Source organism: Protopterus annectens, chromosome 10.part0, assembly GCF_019279795.1.
Source record: "Protopterus annectens isolate FY-2018-M chromosome 10.part0, PAN1.0, whole genome shotgun sequence".
Lineage (NCBI taxonomy): Eukaryota > Metazoa > Chordata > Ceratodontiformes > Protopteridae > Protopterus > Protopterus annectens.
In genome coordinates, this window is record NC_056744.1 from 1,396,194,681 (window position 1) to 1,396,220,286 (window position 25,606).

At 45.4% G+C, this 25,606-nt stretch overlaps 1 protein-coding gene across 2 annotated transcripts in view; it reads right to left on the bottom strand.

Moving 5' to 3' along the window:
• Positions 1-23,855, bottom strand: part of ODF2L (outer dense fiber of sperm tails 2 like) — a 2,421,058-nt gene extending 2,397,203 nt beyond the window's left edge. For both annotated transcript variants that reach the window (XM_044086028.1, XM_044086027.1), the window contains exon 1: positions 23,678-23,855. In XM_044086028.1, the coding sequence (XP_043941963.1) occupies positions 23,678-23,793 (116 nt within the window). In that variant the 5' untranslated portion in view covers positions 23,794-23,855. The remainder of the gene's footprint in view (positions 1-23,677) is intronic.
• Positions 23,856-25,606: the final 1,751 nt, after the last annotated feature.

Sequence of the window (25,606 nt, forward strand, 5' to 3'; positions counted from 1 at the left end):
AGAAACAACAGACAAAACTGGAGCTCAAACAAGGAACACTTGTTTCCCAAAGCAGTGTCTTTTAGATCTTTTCCAGGAAGAATGAAAGGGGAGGTTAAAAGGGCAGGAAGTTGAGGAAGAATGAAAATGGACAACACAGATGCATTGTTACGGTGAGTACATAACTTTTACCTGCTGTCATTTTCATTCATTCTTCAACTGATTGGACAAAGTCCCCAGGTAGAGGAAACATTTGGTGGTCCCCCATAGGATATTGTGGAGCCAAAAGCAACACTGTTCCTAAAAAATTAAATCTAATTTGCAATGAGCAATAAGGTATGAGCATTAGACCAAGTGGCAACAGCACAAATGTCATCTATCAATGTTCTTGACCAAAAAGACAATCGTCCATTGCTACAGACAAAGGATATGCAACCAATCATATGGCTAAAGTCACTTTGGAAACTGCCATACCTAATCTGTTTGGTGAGAAGGATACAAACAATTGGTCAGATTTCCTGAAATCTTTGGTCCAGTGACGATAAAATAAAAAAGTTACCTGTGCCCATCCAAAGATAGAGCATGTACGCACCTTTATTGGAGAAATTTTGGGAAGAACACTGGGGGGTTAAAGTACAGTTGTGTACACTACCATAAATGTAGATGGTCAAGTGTATTCACTGTTGCAGTCATCACATTTGGGTTATTGGCTTGCAGGTAGCCTTCAGTCGACCTGATTATCAAAGTCTTGGGTCCTGCGTCTGTTGCTGTCTCAGGTAGTCAGTGGTATAATGCATGCAGCCAACACCATTACATCAGTTTTTCTTGCCCCAGATGTCAGGTGCCCCCATAATGGGAAGCAATTATATACAAGGTTACACTTCCAACATAAAGCAAATACACCAGAAAGCTTTAAGCATAGTAAACAAGAATAGAGGTATAGTCAATAGAAGTCAGGGGCCTGGAGGTAGGGTAACCAGGACTGCAACAGTGAATACACTCAAACATCTGCATTTATGGCAAGTGTACACAACTGTACTATGTTTTTCGTGTTTCACTGTTGCAGTCATCACATGTGGATAGATTCCCAAAACTAAGGCTGGGAGGAGGCAATTAGATCGCATTAGGACCAGCTAGATCGCATTAGGACCAGCTATAAGGTCCTGCAAGACTGCAGTGGCAAAGCCAGCTCTGGATTTAGAAAAAATTGACTAGTGGTAATGCTTGGTGAAGGTATGTACAGAACTCCAGGTAGCAGCTTCTAGGATGTCCCTATTAGGGACACCTCTGAGAAAGGCTGTAGAGGTAGATGCAGCCCTGGTGGAATGTGGCCTTATCCCCTATGGGGTAGGTTTTCCATGGTGCTTATAGCAGAAATGAATGCAATGGCCTATCCACTTAGAAATTATTTGCTTTGAAATGGCCTTCCCATCTGCCCCTGCAGCAAATGCAACCAACAGCTGTTCCAATTTCCTGAGAGACTTAGTACTGTCCAAGTAAAATCTAAGTTGTCTGTGCACGTCCAAGGAGTGCTGTATTCATTTCCCTTTGTTCTGTGGATTAGAAAAGAAGGTTGGAAAATGAATGGACTGATTAAGGGCCACACCTTGGGCATAAAGGAAGGAATGGTCCTGAAGGACACCCTGTCCGCATGAAAGATGATGAAAGGCTCCACTGCCATGAGGGCCTGTAATTCAGACACCCTTCTTGCTGAAGTGATGGCTAGAATGAAGGTTGTTTTCCAAGAAAGGAATTTCAACTCTGCATTTGCAGCTGGCTCAAATGGAGGTAGAATGAGCTTTTCCAATACAAAGGTAAGGTCCCAGGCTGGAGGAGGGGCTTTCCTGGTTGGTCTTAAGTTTCTGGCCCCTCTGAGGAATTGCTTCAGTAATGGATGACAGAAGAGGGGTGGCTCTGTATTGTAATATGCTGAAATGGCTGAGGCATGAATTTTGATGGAAGAAAAGGAAAGGCCCTTGTGAAGCATCTTAGTTAAGTATTGAAGAATATGCAGTAAACTGGGCACTGCTGTGCCCATCCCTTGAGTGTGGCTCCAGGGACAGAATCTTTTCCATTTTTCAGCATAGGATTTCTAGTACTATGCCTCCTTGCCTCCAGAATTACTGAGGGATGGTAACGGAGAGATCAGGTAATTAGCCAGGCTGCAAGGTTCAGGGTTTGAAGCTGTGGGTGCAGAATCTGGCCCTCCTGCTGGGACAGCAGGGCAGGGGTCTTAGGCAGGTGCCATGGGGCCAGCAGTGACACACTGAGCAAGAGGGGGTACCAGTGTTGGTGTGGCCAATCTGGTGACATCAGTATTGTTCTTGGTTTATCCTGTTTGATCTTTAGTAGCACTTTGGAGAGGAGAGACAGAGGGGGAAAGGCATAAACAGATAGTTTTTTTCCAGGTGAAGGACAGGGCATCCACTTTCCAAGCCTGTTTGTGGTGAGTCCTTGTGCAGAATTTGTCCAACTGGTAGTTCTGAGGGGAGGCAAACAGGTCTATCTCTGGGCTCCCCCATTTGTTTCTCAACATGCTGAATATCTTTGGTTCCAGTTACCATTCGTGTGGGTCCATGAGATTTCTGCTTAGGTCGTCTGCCAGTGTATTTAGCTTGTCTGGCAGGAATTGAGCTTGTAGGTGCACTTGGTAGCTCAAGGCTGTGTTCCACAGAGCCATGGCTAGTATGCAGAGAGGGTATCAGTGGGTTCCCCCCTCCTTGTTTATGTACCACATAACAGTGGTGTTATCCGTCTTGACCAATAATTGTCCTGGAAGAATGTGGTCCTTGAAGGCTGTCAGAGCATTCTGTACAGCTAACATTTCTTTTTGATTGATATGCAGGTGCATTTGACTTGGGTTCCATTTGCCCTGAATGCACTGCCCTGCCAATTGAGCCCCCCATGCATAGTCTGATGCATCTGCTGTTAGGGATTGGGTGGCAGTGGATAAAGTGAATGGCAGACCCTTGCTTTGGTGGCAGGCCTCTGCTCACCAAAGGAACTCTATCTTTAGACAAGGTATGATAGGAATCATTGATTCTAGATCCTGAGAATGTTGACACCATAGGCTGTTTAGATACCATTGTAGTTTCCTCATGTGCAGTCTGGCATAAGGAATTAGTAGAATACAAGAGGCCATGAACCCCAGGGCTTGCAGTATTTTCCTTGCAGATAGCTGGGTCTTTGTGGCCAGTAGTTTGAAGTAGGCTGTCAAATGAACTTGTTTCTCTGGCGTGAGGTAGGCCCATCTGGGAAGTTGTATTCAAGCTTGCTCCCAGGAATACAATTTGTTGGCAGGGTACAAGATGTGATTTCTTTTCGTTTATGGTATACCCCAGAGAAGTTAGTAATTTCTTTACAAATGCCAGATGATTTAATAGCATGTCCTGGCTTTCTGCCTGAATTAGACAATCGTCCAGGTAAGGTTATATTTGAATATTTCCTTGCCTGCAAAATGCAATGAGTTGAGCTAGGCACTCTGTGAATACCCAAGGGCAGTGCAGAGAACTGATAGTGCATGTAACCTGCTCTGAAGTGTAGGTATCTTCTGCAAGATTCCCTTATTGGGATGTGCAGGTATACTTCCTTTATATCCAGTGTTGCCAACCAGGCATTTTTGTCTAGCATGGGAAGCAGCTGATGAAGAGTTAGCAGTTTGAATTTTGGGATTACCAAAAAGGTGTTTAGGATAGACAGGTCCAGGATAGGACGCCAAGAACTGTCTTTTCTGGGTACAAGGAAAAGTCTTGAGTAGAAACCTTGCCTCCATTCTTGTTCTGGGACAGGTTGAATAGCTCCGATGCTTAGAAGAGAGAGAACTTGCTTTTGAGCCTCTGCCCACTGATTTGGGGGTAGGTCTGGCCAACCGTTTGGGGTTGGTAAGGAGTGGAAGTGGAATCTGTATCCTTGGGAAGCTATATTTAAAACCCATTTGTCTTGGGTAATGAGTACGCAATTTTTTGCATGCAGGGCGATCTTTCCCCCTAAAGGAACAGTCAGTTGAGCAGGGCTTGGAAGGTTTAAAGTTAAGTCATTGAGACAGTTTACCATAGGGGGAGTCTTACTACTCCCAGCGTTGGAAGTGGGAGCCCCCCACTGCTTAGGCCTGTGAGTACCTTGGGACTGAAGCCTGGGTGTTCTGCTGGGTCTGGGTTTGGACTGAAGGCCTGGAAGAAGCAGGACAGGACCAATTCTTAGAGGGCCAATGACTACTAAATCTGGGAGGCTGTACTTGCAGGAAATCTTTAACAGTTTGAATAGATTTAGCTTTTTCCTCCATCTTTTTAAGTATTTCTTCTGCTTTGTTGCCAAACAGGTGGTCTTGGTTTAAGGGAGCATCCAGTAATTTAGCTTTAACATGATCTGGCAAAGATTCCTTAAGCCAAGCATGCCTTCTAAGTACAGACACAGTGACAGCAACCCTGCAAGATGCCTCTAATGAATCAAAACCACATTGCAAAGTATATTTTCCAACTTGTTTAGCAGAATGCATTAAATCCTGTAATTCTTTATTTTCAGCACAGTCAGGAATCAACATCATTTTCTTTTTAAGCAATCTAATAATATGCTGCTGATACTTTAACATATGAAACTGACAGTTTAAGGCCCTAATGGCCAATGTTCCAGAAGTGCATACCTTCTTATCCCATCTATCCAGGGCCCTGGAAACTCGGATTTTGGCAGTAGTAGCCTTAATGCCCTTGGGTTCATGTGAAATGGTCTCAGGATCCGCAGTAGGATTTTTAAAGAGGAACTTGTGAGAGTCAGGTACCCTGTAATACCTATCAGGTTTTCTGGGAGCAGGAGGTAAAGTGTCAGGGCAACTCCTGGTCATCAGAGAAAACACAAATTTCAGAATCCTGATCAGAAGAAACAGAAGGAAAATCAGTCCTAGGTCTCTTAGAGGGGTAAGAGTGGCTTCCCCTGATTAGAGTAATAAGGTCTTCAGCCATTCTTATTTGTTTTTTAGGCATAGGGGCCTGACTATGCGGTCTGGGCATCAGTTTTCTGGGCATGGATCGAGTTTTAGGCCTTGAAAAAGAAGATGGCATTGGTTTAATATGCAAGTCAGTAGGCCTGAATACACCCTCAGAAGCCGGTGTCTGCCCAGCGGCTCCGGACCCATCCAAGGTAGAGAAATCCGCAGGTTCCACAGTCAAAGAAGTATCTCACGGCATACCGGACTCTGAATGGGTCTCAATAGAGGCCTGTGAATCTGAAGTAGGAGGTATCAGGGGCTACGAAAGCGCCTCACTGAGTACCAGCGAACTGGCGACTAGCTTAGGAGAAGCGTCGTCAGCAGTTTTGGACCTATGCGGTCTGTCTTTATCTTTGCATTTTTTCAGAATGTCGGTAGTCGGGTGGCTTATCAAAGCCATTTCCGGATAACTGAACCGAGTACCAAAATGTTTAGATGCGAAAATGAACCGACGATGAATAGTATGAGGTTTGAATAAGGCACAAAACCGACAGTGAGGTACGTCGTGGTCTGGGCCTAACCAAGGAATGCAGTACAAATGAAAATCTTTATAAGGTATTTGCTTTCCATAAGAAATACAATTGTTAACTTTTACTGACATTGGTTTAGAAAAAGGATCCCCCAATGGGGTACTTAGCTTAGTTGAAGACTTTGGATCTGAAACTCGAAAATGAAAATTTCAGGAGTTGGCCGACCGGCACTTGCGAACTGCTTCTGCTTCGGGAACCACAGGGCAAGAAAGACTGATGCAATGGCATCGGCTGTATGCTTTATACGACTACCTGACGTCATGGAAGATGAGACAGCAACCGACACAGGACCCAAGACTTTGGCAATCAGGCTAACTGAGGGCTACCTGCAAGCAGATAACCGAAATGCGATGACTGCAACAGTGAAACACGAACATCGACTTGACTAATGTTTGACTCAGATGGCACCTTAGGTAAAAAGGATGGATTGGTATGTAGGGAGATCCTTTTGAAAATCCATGTTTGGAGATCTGGAGGAACGTGCTTGGAGTTCAGATACTTATCTAGCTGATGTTAACAGCAACTAGGAAATAAATGTCTTCCAGGTCAAGAATTTAATGTCCGTCTTGGCTGAAGGCTCAAAGGGCCTTTGGGTCAGACCTTGAAGCAGGATAGTTAAATCCTGAGGAGGAGCTGGATCATTGACTGGAGAACTAAATAAGAAGCTACCTTTCAGAAAAGTCTTGCATAACTTAGAAGAGGCCACAGAAGAGTGATTTCTGCCTCACTGACAGTTGGAAATGACAGCCAACTGCACTTTAATGGTAGAGAAACTGGCCACTTCATTAACAAGGGACGCTAAAACTTCTAGGATAGTGGAGACTGGGGCAGAAATATTGTCCATCTCTCTCTGGAAGACCCAAATTGAAAATCACTTCCGTTTACTTTTACAAATTTCTTAGTAGAAGACTTTTGAGAAGACAAGCGAATATGCCAGACTGGGGAGGAAAGTCTAAGCTGTCTAGTCATTAGTGAAACTGGAGAAACCCTGCAGTTAACTTTAGGACTGTTATGTCTGGATAAGTCAACCCTGTCAGAGGAGACAGGAGTTCTGGATTGGGGTCCAGTATCCAGGAAGGATACAGAAGATGAGGCCACAAGAAGGGAAAACAAACCTGACAAGGCCAAAAAGATGCAATGAGAATAACTCGGCTCTTCAACCGGCAAGCTTTCTGTAGGAATTTGGGGATTAGAGGTAACAGGGGCTAGGCATAGAGGAGACCAGAGGGCCAGTTGTGAACTACAACATCTCTTGTGGGGGGTGTCAGTGTAAAGAACCTGCTACACTTGTTGACGGGGGAAATGAAAAGATCACACCATGGCTGACCCCATCCAAGGAAAATTCTTTCCACCACTTTGACATTGAGAGACCACTCATGAGGTATCAGAATGGACTGGCTTAGTTTGTCCACAAGTACACTAGCTTTCGCCACTACGTTTGTTGAAATGAGAAAGCATCCGAAGAGATCGCCCATTGTCACACCCTCACTGCCTCACGACAGAGGATAAGATCCAGTTCCTCTCTGTTTGTTGATGTACCAAACTAAAACTACAGACATATTGTCTCTTTGGATTGCAATTGTCCCAGAGGAGAGAGCATTTTGAAAGGCCTGCAATGCTAGGAAGACAGCTCTCATCTCCAGTTAATTGATGTGTGAATTAGCCTCTTCTGAGGACCATGTACCTTGGACTTCCCTTCCCAAGAAACATCCCCCACCTCAATCGAGAAGAGTTTTTCACTTTGATCACTGGAAAAGGGAGAAGAAAAGGGCAGCCCTGTGAAACTTCATCTGAAAAGATCCATCAGAGAAGGAATTTCTTGCAAACTTGCATGATCCTGACCGGAGTGTACAAGGGCTGGAAAAGAATAGACCACTATGCTGATAGTGTCTATATAGCTAATGGAACTAAAATAATTGCTGCTGCCATGGACCCTAAGGCTTGCAAGACTAGTCATGATGGAGGAGAAGAATGCAAGATCGATTCCATGACCTGTGATCTGACAATTTGTAGTATTGCTGGAGGAAGAAATGCTAATGGACTGACAGTGTCTAAACTAGCACCTATGAATTCCAGATTCTGTCTAGGTGTAAGCTGTGACTTCTTGTTGCTGACTGTAATGACCAAATGGAGACATAACTGAAGCAAGAAGTCCCTTGCTTGTATAAGATGATGCCTGGAAGGAGCAGTAAGGAGCCAGTCATCTAAATATGGAAACACTTGGAATCCCAGCAGTCTTAGGAGAGCTGAGCAGCACTGCCATGCATTTGCTAAACACCTTGGAGGGCTGTGGGAAGGCCAAAGGGCAGTGCTCTGAAATGGTAATAAGTGCAGATATCTTCTAGAGCACCTGTTAATTTTGATGTGATAGTACACATCCTGAAGACCTATCGAGCACATCCAATTGTCTTTTCACAGCAGGGGCAAAATGAACTGAACTGTGACCATCTGAACCTCTGTATTTCACATACTAGTTTAGTTTACTGAAATCCAAGAGAAGTCTCACCTTCCCTTTCTTTTTTGGCACTAAAAAGAATCTCAAGTAGATTCCGGATCCTATCTGGTCTGGGTGTTCTTTTTGAAGGACTATTTTCTTTCAGCAGCTTTTTTATCTCCAGGGCTGCTGCCTCCCTCTGACTGGGTAGTACATTTGGGATCTTTCTCATTTTCATGGGGTAATTTGGGAAAATGTATGAAATAACCTCTGAATATGATCCTCCGCACCCAAGTTACTCTTGTGATGGATGCCCAGGCTTCTGGGTGCAAAGAAAAGTACCCCCAACAGCCTCCAGAAAATAGCAACCAAGCAACCTTTCAAGAGCGCTAGTAGGGTTTATCTGAGAAGGTATCCCTGAAACCCTGGTTCTGCGGGCCACCTCCTCCACATGGACCACATCTTCCATTAGAGTTCCCTCCTGTTTCTTTGGGGAACAAGCTCCTTGCGAGTCTCAGAAAGGACATTGGGACTTGCAAAGCCACACCTTTCTACCTCCTCAATAATTCCAGGAAAAGGGTCTCAGAGGTAGAAAAATGGATCCCAGTGACAGACAAGATTGTTCCTTCTTGCTCACTTCTGGAGAGCATTTTCTTCACCTTTGGGTCAACCAAAGATGATCCATCAAAGGGAGCACTGATGACTGAAGACCTGAAGGGCTCAACAAAAATCGCACAGGCTCATTCAGGCATGCATCCCTGATGGCGATACCCGAACCAGTCACCCAAGAGGTATCTCCTGCAGGTTGGGATATCAGCCTCATGTATACATTACACATGGACTGAAGGCTGGACAGTTGTAGAGAAATCCTGCTCTGGTCCTCCACAGACATGGACTTGGGGAGCTCTTTTGTCAAATCTCTTTGCAACCTTGTAAACTGCAGGGCAAACATCGCTGAAGTGTAAACACACTTTTCAAACCTGTCCAGAGCCCTAGACTTCCTGTTAGGGGGATGAACAGCACTCTCCTAGTGGCTGCTGCCACAACCATGGCATCTACTGGGAACACCTTGCTCCAGCATGTTGTCTTTTGGGGGGGGACTAAAAATCTATTGGGTTGCCTGGAGCTAGGCTCCACAGTATCAGACTCCTTCCATGCATGGTGTGAGATAAAATCTATCAGCTCATTAGTCAGGAGGGGGTCACCCAAGATGTAGCTGGGGTCAGATCTGAAAGCCTCCACGAACACCTCCTGGGAAGGGCGGTTGGAAGACCATCCAACGCTGTCCTTTAAAAGGTGCAGAATTTCTCCAAAGGTGACATCTTGAGCTGGAGATCTGGGAGCCCTTCCCCTTCAATGAAGTCAGTGTCCTTGATGAGAGACTCATGAAGGGAATCTTAAGCGTCTCCTTTTGCAGATTCTCTTCCTAGGGACCTCATCAGTAGGATGGTCTAGTGAGATAATTGGAAGTGACTGAAGGGAGACTGACTGGAGGCTTGGTCAGGTTGGCTGTCCTGGAGGGATAGAACTGACAGTCTCAGAGCTCAAACCCAACAGTGGGATATGGATAAGGATCCAGAGGGGGCAAAGAAGTCCTCTCTCTAGGCAGTAAGAAAGCGCTCCCCACTCCCTCAAAGGCAGAAGGTCTAGGAAAAACAATATCCAGCAGCACCGGAGTTGAAGTTCCCTGCATCGATGAGTCCTGAATCCTCCCAGATCCCTCTTCTTGAAGAGGGAGTCAGATCTGAGCTGCCCAGTGCCAAAGCTTCTAGATGGAAGGTCAGCTCTGATAACTTCATAGTTAACCCCACCCCCCTGGAACAGGCACTGAAGCTTTGGCTCCAAGAGGATTGGACCCGGATGATTCAGGAACATGTTTGGAGTCAAAGAAAGATCTTTGGATCTGAAGAGGACAAACTCAAGGATCTCAAATCCGTGGGCTTCAAAACCGCAGGTTGAATCAGAGAATGAGATATCAATTGAGGTTTGGTGCAGGGCAGGTTCATGGGTCCGATGAGAGATGGTGCTGGGATTACCTTCATCTGAATCTGAGCTCTGAGGAACTTCCTCATCATCCTACCCACATCTGTTGCGGATAAGCGCCTGTAGGATCTAAGGAAGGAGTTGGAAGATGGTGGCCTGGAGTGTCTCCTTGGAGTCTCCTGCAAAAAAGGTGAATGGAGCAGAAGAGAGATGAGCATCAGTGAAAACCAAGGGGAGGGCAGACCGGAGGAGACTTGGGCTTCGAAGAGGCAGGTTCAGAGGGCATCAGATCTGACATTTTAGAAATTTTACAAGGTGGTTCAGTTGTCAGAGCAGATTTTGGTGAATGGTCAGGTAACACGTTTCCTGGAGTCCTTATCTTCTGGAGCCGATTCAGGTTTTCCTTTTTCAGACCCCTTACAGGGGGGTTGTGCCCCAGCAGCTAGAGAAGAGGAAGTAGAAGGAAGGAGGCCCTTTAATACCAAGCTATTCTTCTGGTCACTAAACACTCTAGAGTTGAAGCCTGCATAGATAGTGCAGTCAGTATCTAAATGGACAGCATCCAAGCAGTAAACACACGTCCTTGCAGACATTGGAATTGGAAATCTTATGCAAACAGGAATGCATTTTTTTGAAAACAGTTGGCTTATCTGCCATGTCTTTCAGACCAAAAGAAAGAAGGCTTTATTTATTTATTTTTTGACAGCAGCAGATGTACCATCAATGGTACAAAGAGTACCCTATTGAGGGTAGGAAAAAAAGACAGAATAGAAAGGAATGAGTACCAACAATGGTATACAGAAGAGGACCCTCACAACCAAAGGGTAGGAAAAAACTACCCGACAGACAGAACCCAAAAACACAGAAAGAAGGCAAGGGAGGACAGGTGAAAAGGTAGGACAGATCAAAAGATAGGAAAAATAATCCAAAACACAAGAAAACTTGCAACTGCTTCTGGGAGATATGGCAGCAAGAGAGATCTGAGGTATGCCATGTTAATGGGGCACTGTGGGTAAAGGTAGGAGCTCTAAAGCTGGATTCATGCATCTAGAAAAACAAGCAGAGATAAATCAGAGGTCGGATCAGAGACCCATCATTTGAGGAATCAATGAAGATGACAACATTAAATCCTATATTAATTCCTCTCTAGTAATGCCCCATTACGTGGAGAAAGTTTGGATAGGAAAAAAAAAAAAAAAAAAAAGAGGAAAAGTAGGTGAATAAATTCTAATGCTATGAGAAACTGTTGAAAGTGGCCTTGTCCAATGAAGATATAATTGGACACCACAAATAAACCTAGTCATCTGAATACTTCACATCCAGTTTATAACTAGACATAATAAAATTACAGTGTAGAATTTTGCTCTTTTCAGAGGTATTAAATGTCCTACTTAACATACTATTCCAGCTCTCGGACTATTTATAAAGCAGAGAACCCTTTTCAGTGAGATTGTCTGGACAAATGAAATAACTTTTTGGCAATGAAACCATGAATCAATCTTCAGAAATCTTTTTCTGTTTAAAAACTGTCATAGCTTGTTGTCTTAGGCTATTTTGTCCCACCCTCCCTCCCTGTTGGTGTCTTGCTCTTATACTTGGTGGCTTTGCAGTTGCCCGCCCCTACTGTGACACACCTCCCAGTCTAGTGTCATTAGCTCATTCTTCTTAATACAGAGAGAACATTTGATAAGGCCTTCTGTTCCTCCTTTTTACCTTTTCAAAAAGTAAAACAAAACTTTTTTCTCTTCTTCGCCTGAACCTTCTTGTGTTCTGACTGTCCTTCTCAAACATATTGGAAATATACAGTATATTTCAGAGCATTTGTTATAACTGTATTTGCTATAACCGATTTAAGTATTTTTTCTGGCTTTTGAATATTTACTGCTTAGCGACTGCATCTTAGCCTGTTTATACAGCTCTGCATTCTATTTAAACTGTTTTTGTGTTGATTAACTGTTTTGCACTCTTAAAAAGTTATTTGTTGCTTAATTTTACCTGTAGGCTAACACACTCAAGTGTGCTAGCCACTTAAAAGCATTTATAGCATTTACTGTCTGTTTTTTTTCCTTGTCTCTGTAAAAAAAAAAAAAAAAAAAAAAAAATCTCTTGTTTTCCCACCTTACTGAACTAGAGTAGTCCAGTTTCAGAGTTGCTGATCCCTGGGCTTTGTTTTTAGTTCCTGTTACTGATCCATTGCCTTATTAGGAAGGAGGGAAGTTTCTTTGCTTACCAGTGGGAGTGGGAAGCACTGAGCAGCCTTTTGTCCGAATTGGTGAAGTTCAGCCAGAAACTAGTAGTCTATTGGTCGTTTTGGGCCAATTCCTAGCTCCTTTCAGCCCCTTTGCTATAAAACACGCTAAACACGTGTTTTCCAGCTTGTACCAACTCTGCACAGATCCTCGTGGTGGCCTGCAGAGTGATCCAAGCAGCAGAGAGCTAAAAGAGTGACTTTCTACCAGATATAAGTATTTTTGTGGCTTTCCCACTGTTATTAAGCTAGCGACTGCATTTCGCCTGTTTTACTGCTACTTTAAGTGATTTCTGCATTTTACACTGTTTATTGCACTTTAAGTTACTAATTGTTGCAAATTGTTTCTGTAGGCTACACACTAAAGTGCTAGCCGATTTACAGCATTTATAGCATTTACTGTCTGTTTTTTACTTATCTCTGTAATAAAACAAAAAATCTCTTGTTTTCCCACTTTACTGAACTAGAGTAGTCCAGTTTCAGAGTTGCTGATCCCTGGGCTTTGTTTTTAGTTCCTGTTACTGATCCATTGCCTTATTAGGAAGGAGGGAAGTTTCTTTGCTTACCAGTGGGAGTGGGAAGCACTGAGCGGCCCTTTTGTCCGATTTGGTGAAGTTTCAGCCAGAAACTAGTAGTCCATTGGTCGTTTTGGGCCAATTCCTAGCTCCCTTCAGCCCCCTGCTATAAAACACGCTAAACTGTACTGCTGATCTAACCAGCATATCCTATAACTGAAAGTTCATCTCTACTTGATTCCCAAGTAGACTATTCTCTATCTGTAAAGCCTAGCACTTACTCCTACAGTACTTGCACCTTGATAAAGCACTCTTATTATAGATAGTACCCCACCAGCCCAAAACCCACTTCCCGGAGTCCTTTGAAAGTTCTTTATCTACTACTTCTAGTATGTCGAGGGATCAGTTGCTAGTGTCCTCTCCAGCTCAACTGGTGAACCTGGGAATATTGAGGCAATGTTACAATTGCCTCATGTACACAGACAATCCTCTCCTTCTCCCACAAAACACAAATACATGCGAGAGATGCAACTATACGGCCAAACTGGAGGCTGAGCTCTCTCAACATAGGACTGGCAAGACCAGACAGGAGGAGAAGGCAACCACACACAATACATACCCAGTCACACATGGTACCATCACAACTTCAAATCATACACATACTCACACAAAGACATACTCGGAGGCTCTGGTCAAAAATTTACCAAAACAGCAGAGGCCACCAAAGCAGACACCCAAACAAATACCACCTCACGACCCAACACATGCAACACATAGACCACACAGTCAGAGTGTCAAACAGTCACAGCCCTTAAGGCCAAACAAAATGCCAGACACACTTGTCATTGGTGATTCCATAGTCAGACACACTGACGTCCGCTCACCAGACTGAGTAAGGAGAAGGTCACAGTAAGCTGCCTGTCGGCGCTAGAATCCGCCACATAACGCAAGCACTCAGGTCTCTCAACAGCAGGTACAAGTACGACTCAGTCATTGTCCACGCTGGTGTCAACGACCTGAGACGCACCTCCTTGGACTACATGAAAAGGGACGCCGAGGAGCTCTCTGATTATGTAGCCCAGGCAGGTATGACCCTGACCTTGAGCAGTATCCTACCTTCACCTAGAATGATGCCACAATACAGTGATAAGATGATCAGCTTTAATAATTGGCTTAAATTCTGGTGTCATTCAAAGGGGATCCAATGTCTGTCTGCCTGGGATGACATGCTGGACAAGCCACGCTGCTTCAAGTGACGGCTTGCACCTGTCACCCTGGGCTTCCGGATATTGGCAAAGGCTCTTGCCACCCCATAGTGCCTTTTTAGGCAAGGCTCAAATTCTAAACCTACCACCCTAGAACACCAAAAGGAAAAAACTAAGGGTAATGCTGCTCAATGCCAGAAGTCTCAATCTCAAGATGCACTTTCGAGGCCCTTCTCAATATGGAGAACATCGATGTCTGTGCTGTGACAGAAACCTGGTTCAAGGCTCCTGAGAGCACCCCAGCACTAACAGGTTTCACCTCATATCATACGTTCCGCCCCAAAATCCGGACAACACCAAGAAAGGAGGGGGGGTGTCCATATTCATAAAGGACACCCACACCTCAAGGTTGGTGGCAACGCACTATGCATCTGAGACCATCCAGGTGCAATTAACCATAGGCAAGACTGCTCTGCAATTTGTAGCATGTTACAGGCCACCCTCTCAAACTCAGGAACCTCACATGGCCTTCCTGAAAACATTGGAGGGGATAAATGTATCTCCAAACACCATCATACTAGGTGACTTCAACTACCCTAATATAGACTGGGAACACTACTCAAGCCCGAACACTCTAACCCAAAGATTCCTGGAGTTCATAAACTCAAATGCCATGGAACAACTAGTCACCATCCCCACAAGAGGTGAAAACATACTTGATCTCATCATCACGAACATGGGATCAAAATGTTCAACACCAGAAGTATACCCCTCACTGGTGAGATCAGATCATAAACTAATCTCGCTGGAGGTCCTCATCCCGCCCCCACCTAAAACAAAAAAGACCACAGTGAAAAACTTCTCAAAAGCCGATTTCACACTTCTAAAAACTAGTGTGGTCTCCTTTAAGGCCCCTGAGCCAGTGGTAAACATTACTCAAACCGCTGAATCACTTACAAATGCCTTCTACCAGCACCTACAGGACTGCATGGATCAGGCAATCCCAAACAAAACTAAGACTCTCTGTACCAAAGGCAAGCGTCCAGTCTGGTGGACCCCAGCCATAAACAAGCTCTACAACAAAAGGAGGAAGCTACTACAAGATAGAGCAAAATCCTTGAAAGGTAAGACACCTTTGATCATTATAAGTAAAAACTAAGAGCTCTCATAAAATCATCCAAGGCAAATTTTGAGAGAAAAATCGCCAAGGACTCTAAAGACAATCATAAGGCCTTCTTTAGCTATGTTAGAAACCTAGGAGGAAACTCCCAGATATGCTCAGAATTAGTTCAAAATGATGTGAAAATTACTGAACCTACACACATTGCTAACATACTGGCTGACAGGTTCAGTGCAAACTTCTCCCCCCCCAAAAGGAGAGATATCTATTCCAGAGGATTGTAGCCCCCCCAAACATCTCCAACGCCCAGGTGAGAACTGCCCTCACTAAGGGAAAAACACAGCATCCATGGGACCGGATGGTGTCCCCGGCTGTGTGCTTCATGAACTCAACGAGGAATTAAACCCACAGTTAGGACAGCTGTTTAATCTTAGCCTCACCTCAGGATACGCACTCAAGGAGTGGCGACGGCGACTGTGGTCCCACTTCATAAGGGCGGTGCCTCCACAGACCCTGGAAATTACCGCCCCATTAGCTTGACAAGCCTTATCTGCAAAGCCATGGAGAGGATCATAATGGAACTCATAAATAAAGACATAGGGAACTTGCAGACTTTGGATCCAACCCAGTTTGGCTTTGTCAAAGGCAGATCCTGCCTCTTAAACTTGGTTGACTTTTTCGAGACAGTCACCAAGGCCATTGATGAGGAAAGGCAGTCCATACAGCCTACCTCGACCTGGCAAAGGCCTTGACACAATACCCCACTCAGGTATCATCGAAAAACTCATCAGCTTGAATGTAAACCCATACATCACAAGATGGGTTGCAAACTGGCTAAGCGACAGAACCCACAGGGTCAGAGTTGCTGGAGCCATGTCAGACTCAAAGCCTGTCACAAGTGGTGTCCCACAGGGCTCAGTCCTGGGTCCACTCTTGTTCGGCATCTACTTTTCTGAAGTACAAGCAAACACAGGAGGGTTATGGCTGACAAAGTTTGCAGATGACTGCAAACTGGGCCATAGTCGAAAACACATCTGACACAGATATCCTCCAGAAGGGCCTCACAGAAACGGATAACTGGTGCCAGAGCCATGGCCTGAAGTTAAAGGCCAAAAAATGCATAGTCATACCCTTCGGGAAAAACAAGGTTACCCCTAGCTACCATATAGGTGACAATCCACTGAGCACAGAAAAAGTCATCAGGGATCTGGGGACCCAAGTTGACAGTAGTCTTTCGTTTGACACTCATGTTGCTAAAGTAGTTAGGAAAACCTTCTATATCGCCCACCTGATCATGAAGGGATTCACATCTAGATCAAGGGAGGTCATCGTCTCCGTGTACTCATCACTCATTAGACGTATGATTGAGTACTATGCCCGCTCGAATGTATCTGACCAGACACCTGATGCAGCTTGAAAGGCCCCAAAAGTTCCTCACCAAAAGGATAAAGGGTCTCAAAAATATGTCTTATGCTGCCCGACTGAAAGAACTCCAGCTTTATTCAGTCTCATACCGCTTGCTCAGAGGTGACATGTGCCTGACATATAAGGCCATGTCAAACCCAGATTTGATGAATATGCTTCACCTCAAAAAATCTAGATCCCTCAGAATCACAAGGGCGGAGACTTAAACCTTGACACGGTTATAAATAGAACGTGCTGGAGGGACAGATTCATCACCCAGAGACTCCCTATGCTGTGGAACAAAATCCCGGTACATGTGAGGCAGAGCACCTCGCTGGCCTTGTTCAAGAGGAATCTTGACCAATGGATGGGAGATCGCAGATATACCCCAGGGATTACTTCAGTGTCACTGCTTGACAGAGGCACAGAAAAATGATAGGCATAGTTTTTATTCAAAGTAAAGGGGTGGCGAAAGCCACATAACTATGGGCTAGGCTTATAAATGCCCTTGGGCAGATAGCCTAGTATGAACCTATGAACCTATGAACCTATGAAAGAAAATTAGAAGTTATGTACCTACCATAACGTTCCATGTTAGTTGTCTTCTCTCGCCTTCTTTCTTGCTGGATGGGTTCGGAGCCGATCCTCGGCTCCGACTCGGCACTTGCTTTAGCTCGAGAACTCCTTTTACCAGCTCGAGGCAACCCTATATCCCATGATGCAAGGCGGAACTACCTCAGATCTCGTTTGGCAGCTAACTGACCCTGCTAAAGACTTATCCTAACATAATTAGGAACCATGGTTCCTAAAAGAAGTCCTCATAACAACGCTCCAGAGGAAGCAATCTAATAGGAACTCTCCAAGATCTGTCCAGGCCAGGGGGAAGGAGGGAGGGGCCTAAGAAAGAAGCAGAGAAGACAACTAACATGGGACGTTATGGTAGGTACATAACTTCTAAATGTTAAGTTGTCAATCTCGCCTTCATTCTTGCTGGATGGGACCGCGTCCCTAGCACCTGTATCCCGGGTGGCTCAATGGAACAGACTCTTGAGAACTGTGGAACCAAAACTGGCCCTATCTCTGGAGGCCAAATCCAACTTGTAATGAGACACAAAGGTATGAGGCGTGGCCCAAGTAGCTGCTGCACAAATAGTGTCAATGGGAAGTCTATCCTGAAAGGCTACAGAAGTGGATAGACTCCTGGTCGAATGTGCTTTTGGCTTAGATGATAGTTGTTTGCCCCTTAGAGAGTACACATAGGAAATGGTGGAAGTCAACCATCTAGATAAGGTCACTTTAGATACTGGAAGACCTAACCTGTTTTCTGCATAGGAGACAAACAATTGGTCTGATTTTCTAATTTGTTTAGTCCTATGTAAGTAGTACCTGAGCTGACGATGAACATCCAAAAATGCAGCTTCTGTTCAGCTCTGTCAGAATAGTTAGGAAAGAAAACTGGTAGATCAATAGATTGGTTAATATTGGTTTGAGATACAACCTTGGGAAGAAAGGAAGGGTTAGTTCTGAGCGAAACCCTATCCTTATGAAACACCAGATAAGGTGAACGAATACAGAGGGCCTGAATCTCAGAAACTCTTCTTGCAGAAGTAACAGCCAGCAAAAATAGTTTTCCACGTCAATAACTTTAAAGAACACGTAGCAGACGGTTCGAAAGGAGGTAGAATTAGGGATGCCAACATTAAGTTCAGATCCCATTGTGGAGGAGGATGTTTCACAGGCGGTTTTAGGAGAAAAACTCCTCTTAAAAAGGCTTTGCATAACCTATGAGACATGATGTTATTGTCATGCAAGCCAACATGATACTTGGAAATAGCAGCCAGTTGTACTTTGACTGTAGATGATGAAGATCCCGAATGAAAAACCTCCGCCAGGAAATCCAAAACAGAATGTACAGGAGCGGTAAAAGGATCAATATTTCTGGCGTTTGCCCAAATAGAAAAACGTCGCCACTTGCTAGCATAAACAGTTCTAGTGGACGACTTTAAAGAAGACACTAAAATGTCTCTGACTGAGTCAGAAATCATTGGTAGCCTGGCTAGGGAAGGAAGTGGAGCAACCAAGCAGTGAGGTTGAGAGAATGAATGGCCCGGTGCTGCTGACCCGACTGGTGGATCAAAAGATCCGGAACTGGGTCCAGATGCCAGGGCTGCACCAGAAGGTGATGATGTAGAGACGGAAACCAAATTTGTCGAGGCCAATATGGAGCAATAAGGATCAATTTGGCTCTCAAATCGGTGGCTTTCTGAATGACTTGTGGAATCAATGGAAAGGGAGGAAAAGCATAAAGAAGTCCCCGAGGCCAATCCTGGGTTAGAGAGTCTCTCAAGGGTTGGCCTGGAAGAGGAAATAGTGTGAAGTAATCTGGGCACTTGCTGTTTTGAGGGGTAGCGAAAAGATCGCAACAAGGGGTGCCCCACTTCAGAAAAATCTGATCCACTACAGATTGATTGAGAGACCACTCGTGAGGCATCAGAATAGATCTGCTTAGCCTGTCTGCCAATAGGTTGGACCTGCCGGGGATGTGCGTTGCTATCAGAAACCGCTGAGAAGAGATCGCCCATTGCCAAAGTCTGAGAGCTTCTCGACATAAGGGATAGGACCTGGTTCCGCCCTGTTTGTTGATGTACCAGACCACAGACATGTTGTCCGTTTGTACTGCAATAGTCCCTGTGGGAAGAAAGTCGTCGAGGGCTTGCAACGTTAAAAGCACTGCTCTCATCTCCAGGACATTTATGTGCAGGTGGTATTCTATGGGTTGCCACGTCCCGTGGACCATCCTGCCCTGATAATGCCCCCCCACCCGATCAGAGAGGCATCCGTGGTGACTGTGGCAACTGGAGGAGGGGGAACAAAGGGTCGGCCCTGATGAAGAAGAGGGGAAGATATCCACCATCGTAGATGAGCCCTGCACGACTGTGTCACCAAGATTTTGTGTCTCATGGGCAGATCGGTACGACCACTGCGTGAATAACATCCACTGCAGGAGACGCATGTGGAAGCGAGCCAGTGGAAGAAGAACAATGGCTGCAGCCATTAGGCCTAGAACTTTCAAGACAAACCTGGCTTTGATCTTGTTGCTTTGTAACAGAAGCTGAACAAATTTCTGGATGTCCAGAATCCTTTGATCTGTTAGCCTGGCTAACATTTTGACGGTATTTAACTCTCGGCCAATAAAGGTGATAGATTGGCAAGGCAGCAGAGAGGATTTTTCAAATTTACGAAATTCCTAGACTCTTGCAAAGCTGTAGGGTGTAGTCTCTGGACAAAGAAGCTGATGCTTGGAGGTGGCGGAGAGGAGCCAGTCGTCCAAATAAGGAAACACCTGGAATCCTCGACGTCTCAGATGAGCTGTGACCACTGCCATGCATTTGGTGAACACTCTGGGGCTGAAGTGAGGCCAAAGGGCAGTGCTCTGAATTGGTAATGACTGGCTCCCAGCGAAAGCGGAGAAACCTTCTGGAGCATCTGTGAATCTTTATGTGATAGTACGCATCTTGAAGGTCTATAGAGCACATCCAGTTGTCCTTGCCCAGAAAGGGCAGAATGGATTGCAGCGTGACCATCCGGAATCTTGCCTTTCTGACAGACTTGTTTAGTCTGCTTAGGTCTAGTATTGGTCTCCAATCTCCCGTCCTTTTGGGGACCAAAAGAATCTTGAGTAGAAGCCGGATCCTACTTGGTCTGCCGGCACTGTTTGGATGGCTCTTTTTCCAGGAGTTTTGAAACTTCCTGTCTTGCCAAATCCCTTTGACCGGGTGAGATGTCTGGAAGGGATTGTAGAGGTATGGGAAACCTTTCGAAGGGGATTTTGTAACCCTCGGATATGATCGACTGTACCCACTTCTCTTGTGATAGGGATTGCCAGGCTACTGGGTACAGCGAAATTCTTCCCCCGACTGCCTCCAAGGGTGGACAGTCGGGCAACACCTCAGGGATGCTGAAAGGGCTTCTCAGGAAGAGACTCCCTGTTGCCCTGGTTCTGAGGACCCCCTGCCTCTAGGGCGTCTATTATTGTTAGCCCCTCTGCCTCTGGGGGTAAACTGGCCACGTGTGTCCGGTGCAGCTCCTTGGGCTTTACGGAACCACATCTTCCCCCCCTTCTGACCCTTGGGATATGGTCTAGAAGGAGTGGAAAACTGGACTCCAACGGCAGAAAGAGTTTTACCGTCCTGCTCACATCTGGTCAAAGTATCCTTCACCTGAGGTCCGAACAAAGCCGAACCGTCAAAGGGGGTGTTGGTGAAGGACGCCTTAAAGGGGTCCGCAAAATTACACAGCCGCATCCAGGCTTGGCGTCTAAGAGCAACACCTGTGCCTGCAGCCCTGCTCGCTCCATCGGCCGCATAAGATAAGAGCCGCATGGAGGAGTTAGATATGGAATTCAGGATAGCAAGCTGAGAGGCAATCTTTTCCTGAGCCCCAGCAGCAGGAGGATCCTGGACTACTTCTCCCAGTTCCTTGAGAATATCTCGTTGAAGCCTGGTGAAGTGACAAAGGTAATTCAGCGAACGAACAGCAAAGGTCGCTGAAGAAAACATCCGCTTTCCATACCTGTCCATGGTCCTAGAATCCTTATTAGGAGGATGGACAGGTACTGAAGGATCCGCCAGTTCCTTCTTAGTGGCCGCCGCTACCACCATAGCATCCATAGAGACACCTTTGGACAGGAACTGTTTGTCCGAAGGGGCCGTGATGAACTTGGATGGTCTCCTGGGGACAGGTTCCACAGAATCTGGAGCCGCCCACGCCTTCCGAGCCACTACCTGCATGAGTGGGTCGAAAGGCGGAGACACCCAGGAGGTGGAGGGTCGGGATCCAAAAGCCTCCAGGTATACCGACTCATCCTCGGAGGGGTCAATGGAGGGCCAATTCCCCCTCTGTTTGAGGAGCTCAAGGATGTCTGAAAATGAGACATCCTCAGAGGGGGACCGTGGGGAACCCTCAGACTCATCTAAGTCGGTATCAGATGTAGTAGACTCAGGGGAGTCTGTGTGTTTCCTCTTACACGTCCTCTCCTGAGGGGGTTCCCCTGCAGGGTCAGGAGAAACCTCGGAAGAGGAGGAAATTCCCAGTGGGGAAACCTGGGGCGATGGATCCCTGGGCCTGAGAGCAAGAGGCTGGCAAGAGGCATCTGCAGGCACTGATGAGGGAGGAGCTAGAGGGATAGACCGTTGACCAGGTTCAGAGGCCAGGACACTCCTCATCACCTCAAAGGCTCCTCTCCCCGGGAGACCTGAACACACCCGCTCCGAAGAAACAGGAATGGTCGGCTCCAAGGAGAGAGAAGGCTCCGAGGCCGATGTCGGCGCCGAGCTTACCAAAGCCGAAGCTCCGAGAGGGAGAGCGGGGTCGGACAAGGGTCCGATGCCACTAGCCCCCTCGGAGCCGACAGTGGAAACCCGATGACCAGATCCCTCCAAGGAAGGTCTCAAGGAGGAGATCGGAGCCGAAGATGACGGAGCCGAAGGATGTATCGGCTCCGCATCGAAACAGTCGCTGTCCCAAGAATCTCCGGCTCCGAACTCTGGTGTGGAGTCGGAGGAGGAATCTCAAGAATCGGGGCTATAGCCGAAGTCTGTTGAGACGGGCTATGGAGCATTTGGGCCAGTGCCTGAGATTTCAACAGCCTGCTTACCACCCTCTCCAAATCGTGGTCAGACAGCCTGGAAGATCTCGAAGATCGGCTCCGATGGCTCCGCTCCGACAAAGAGGAGACCCGGGCCGAGTGAATACTTGGTACCGAAGGGGACCGGGATCTCTTACGGGTCGGAGACACCGGAGCCGAAGTCCCTTGAACCCCAGATGGAGCCAAGGATCTCTCGGCTCCGATGCTGGATAAAGTGTCGGCTCCAGCCGGAGCCAACAAGGCCACAGTAGTCAGGGTATCGGAGCCGGCCGGCACCGAACCCACTACTCTAACAGAAGAAGTATCGACTCCAGCGAGCCGATATCGGCTCCGACGGGCCGGAGCCACCGGAGGAGGCTTGGACACTGTAGCCTGAGCCTTCGGTGGCTTAAGAGGTTTTCCTGCCCCTGGCTTAGGAGGAGAACCTTCAGGTTTAAGTAAACCTTGGAGGATTAATTTGTTCCTCCTTTCCTGCAGGACTCTCTGGCTAAAAGCATGACACAACGCACAGGAGTCCTGCAGGTGCAAAGGCCCCAGGCAATACACACAAGAAGTGTGACCGTCTGTCAGGGACATTTTCTGACAGCACTGGTCACGCTTCTTGAAGCCTGAGACCTTGCCTTCCCTAGACATCCTAAAAAGGATAGACACAAACAGTCCCCACAAACACACAACTTAATCCCTACACAGACACACAGGAAGGGAATAACTTGGGGAACTAGGCCTGACTAAAACTTTAAACTGAAAAACTATTTTAAGAGTTTAAAAGGAAGGGAATAGGGTGGGCTGTAACTAAGTACAGGCTAATCTAACACTAAAGGGAAAAAATAAACCCCTAACTAAACTTTTTCTTCTTTAACAAGAAAAAACTTACCTCAGCTGGCAAAGGAGACCTCTTTCGCTAAGCGGCAAACGAGATCTGAGGTAGTTCCGCCTTGCATCATGGGATATAGGGTTGCCTCGAGCTGGTAAAAGGAGTTCTCGAGCTAAAGCAAGTGCCGAGTCGGAGCCGAGGATCGGCTCCGAACCCATCCAGCAAGAATGAAGGCGAGATTGACAACTTAACATTGAAATAAAAAGAGCATTAATGAAACAGCAAAAATGATTGGATTATCTAAAGGAAACTATGCTTGTTATATCAGTAGCTACACAATTAATGACTTCCACTATATTTGACATTATTTAGAATTGATATCACATGATATACTGTAATTGTGCAGGAGAAGTAAAAAAAGGCAGCAAGGAAATTTGGTACATAAATCTGGCATTTCTGGTTGCACTCCAGTTTCTGTTACAGTCCTCTGCAAAGAAAAGTATCTATTTAATTTCAGCTACTGTAAAGAACTGCTGCAGGATAAGTTTCTCTAATTCCCTTGTGTACATCCCCAAGTAGTCTATGAATGCAGGCTTCTCCTTTTTTCTGAAGTGTTTACTGTAGCAATTCAACTTGCCAGACTAAATTATCAGAAGTTATATTAATGGAAACATAACAATAGCTGCACACATTGAAACGCTTCTACTGCTATGGCTTGATATATTCTTTAATTCACTGTTGGTTTATATTTCGTAACAACAATGGACAAATATGCTGAAATTACATTTTTTTTACAGCTAAATGTATTACAACCCACCTGCTCGTTTCATACTTTTTCTGGAGCTCATTGAAACTTTCCTTTAAACAGGTACGATCTGTGGTGCTCGCAATTTCAAGTGAAAAGTCATCCAGTGTACTCCCATGATTTTTCATTTTAATTTGTTTACCTAAAACTTTATTTTGGAAACTCCAAGACACCAGAGGACTTCAGAGAGCTAAAACAGAACACATGATAATTACATATCTCTACTCATCAAAAAAAATGCATACAGTATTATACCATCACTACTGATCAGTGCTATAATCTATGCTACACACACACGAAAAATACTAAATTGCATGCATGTTACTGTAGCTTTCAATTTTACTAACGCCACAGGAAACTTGTTTCTTTGAAAAAATCTCTGGTGGATAAACAGACATTCCACATACAAACAAAACCATAGCCATAATGTTCATTTTAAAGTTTCCAATTAAAACACTTCACAGGAAAAGTTGTCTTCTTTTTGACAGATGGAATCGAGTCAAGTATTTCTAGTGTGTGAGAGAGTATGGATAGCCTTAAACTATACAGCGAGCAGCACAGTAGCACAGTCATCAGTATAGTCTCCTCAAAGAAAATGATTTGCTGGTTCTCGTCTCAGCTGAGGTGCCTTCTGTGCAGAAAAGTACAGTTTTGTACCTACCATAAATGTAGATGTTCGAGGATCCACATTGCTGCAGTCCTAACTATTGGGTAGTCCGCTGTCCCAGTCGGCCCGAATACCAAAGTATATGGCTGACGTCGGTCAAGGCGCATTAGACTGACGTCAGTACGTCAGGGTACTAATGCGCATGACCGACGTCATATCCTCAGTCTTTTCTCGCCCCAGATGTCAGAAGACCCTAAAAAGATAAGGCCAAAACCAAAAACTCCAAACATTCCTGCACCAAAAATATGTACAATATATACAAAATTACCAGAGTATAACCTCACCTACACAACCACCCCTAAACACAGAGGGGAAGGAGGGAGGGTAAATTGGACTGCAGCAATGTGGATCCTCGAACATCTACATTTATGGTAGGTACAAAACTGTACTATGTTCTTCATTCCACATTGCTGCAGTCCTAACTATTGGGTAGAATCCCAAAGCAGAGGTAAGGGAGGCTGGCAAATCATAAGGAAGCAGGAGCTGACAACATGCCTTGTAAAATAGCTGTGGCAAAACCAGCCCTAGATTTAGAGTAGAGAGGAAGGTGATAATGCTTAGAGAAAGTATGCACTGAACTCCAAGTAGCTGCCTCCAAAATATCCTTAGTTGCCACCCCCCTTAGAAATGCTGTTGAAGTGGCAGTAGCCCTAGTGGAATGAGACCTAATCCCAGCTGGAATCTCCTTGCCATGATGGGAATAACAAAATGCAATGCAAAACCCAATCCACTTAGAAATAGTTTGTTTTGACACAGGCTTGCCCTGAGAACTCAAAGCAAAAGAAACAAACAACTGCTGAGACTGCCTAAAATCCTTAGTCCTGCTTAAATAATAACGCAATTGCCTGTGCACATCTAAAGTGTGCAAAATCTTTTCCCCTTTATTTTGGGGATCTGCATAAAAAGTAGGCAAATGAATAGTTTGGTTTAAAGCCACACTAGAAACCACCTTAGGCATAAAGGAAGGATTAGTACGTAATGATACCCTATCCTTATGAAAAATCAAAAAAGGCTCTACGCCATAAGGGCCTGCAATTCAGAAACCCTTCTTGCAGAAGTAATGGCCAACAAAAAAGCAGTCTTCCATGACAAGTATTTCAATTCAGCAGTAGCCGCAGGCTCAAAAGGTTGTAGAGTAAGTTTCTCCAACACAAAATTGAGATCCCAAGCAGGAGTAGGAGCTCTACGGGGGTCTTATATTCTTTGCCCCTCTAAGAAATTGCTTGAACAAAGGATGCGAAAACAATGGTGGGTCACAATCATAGTGAGCTGAA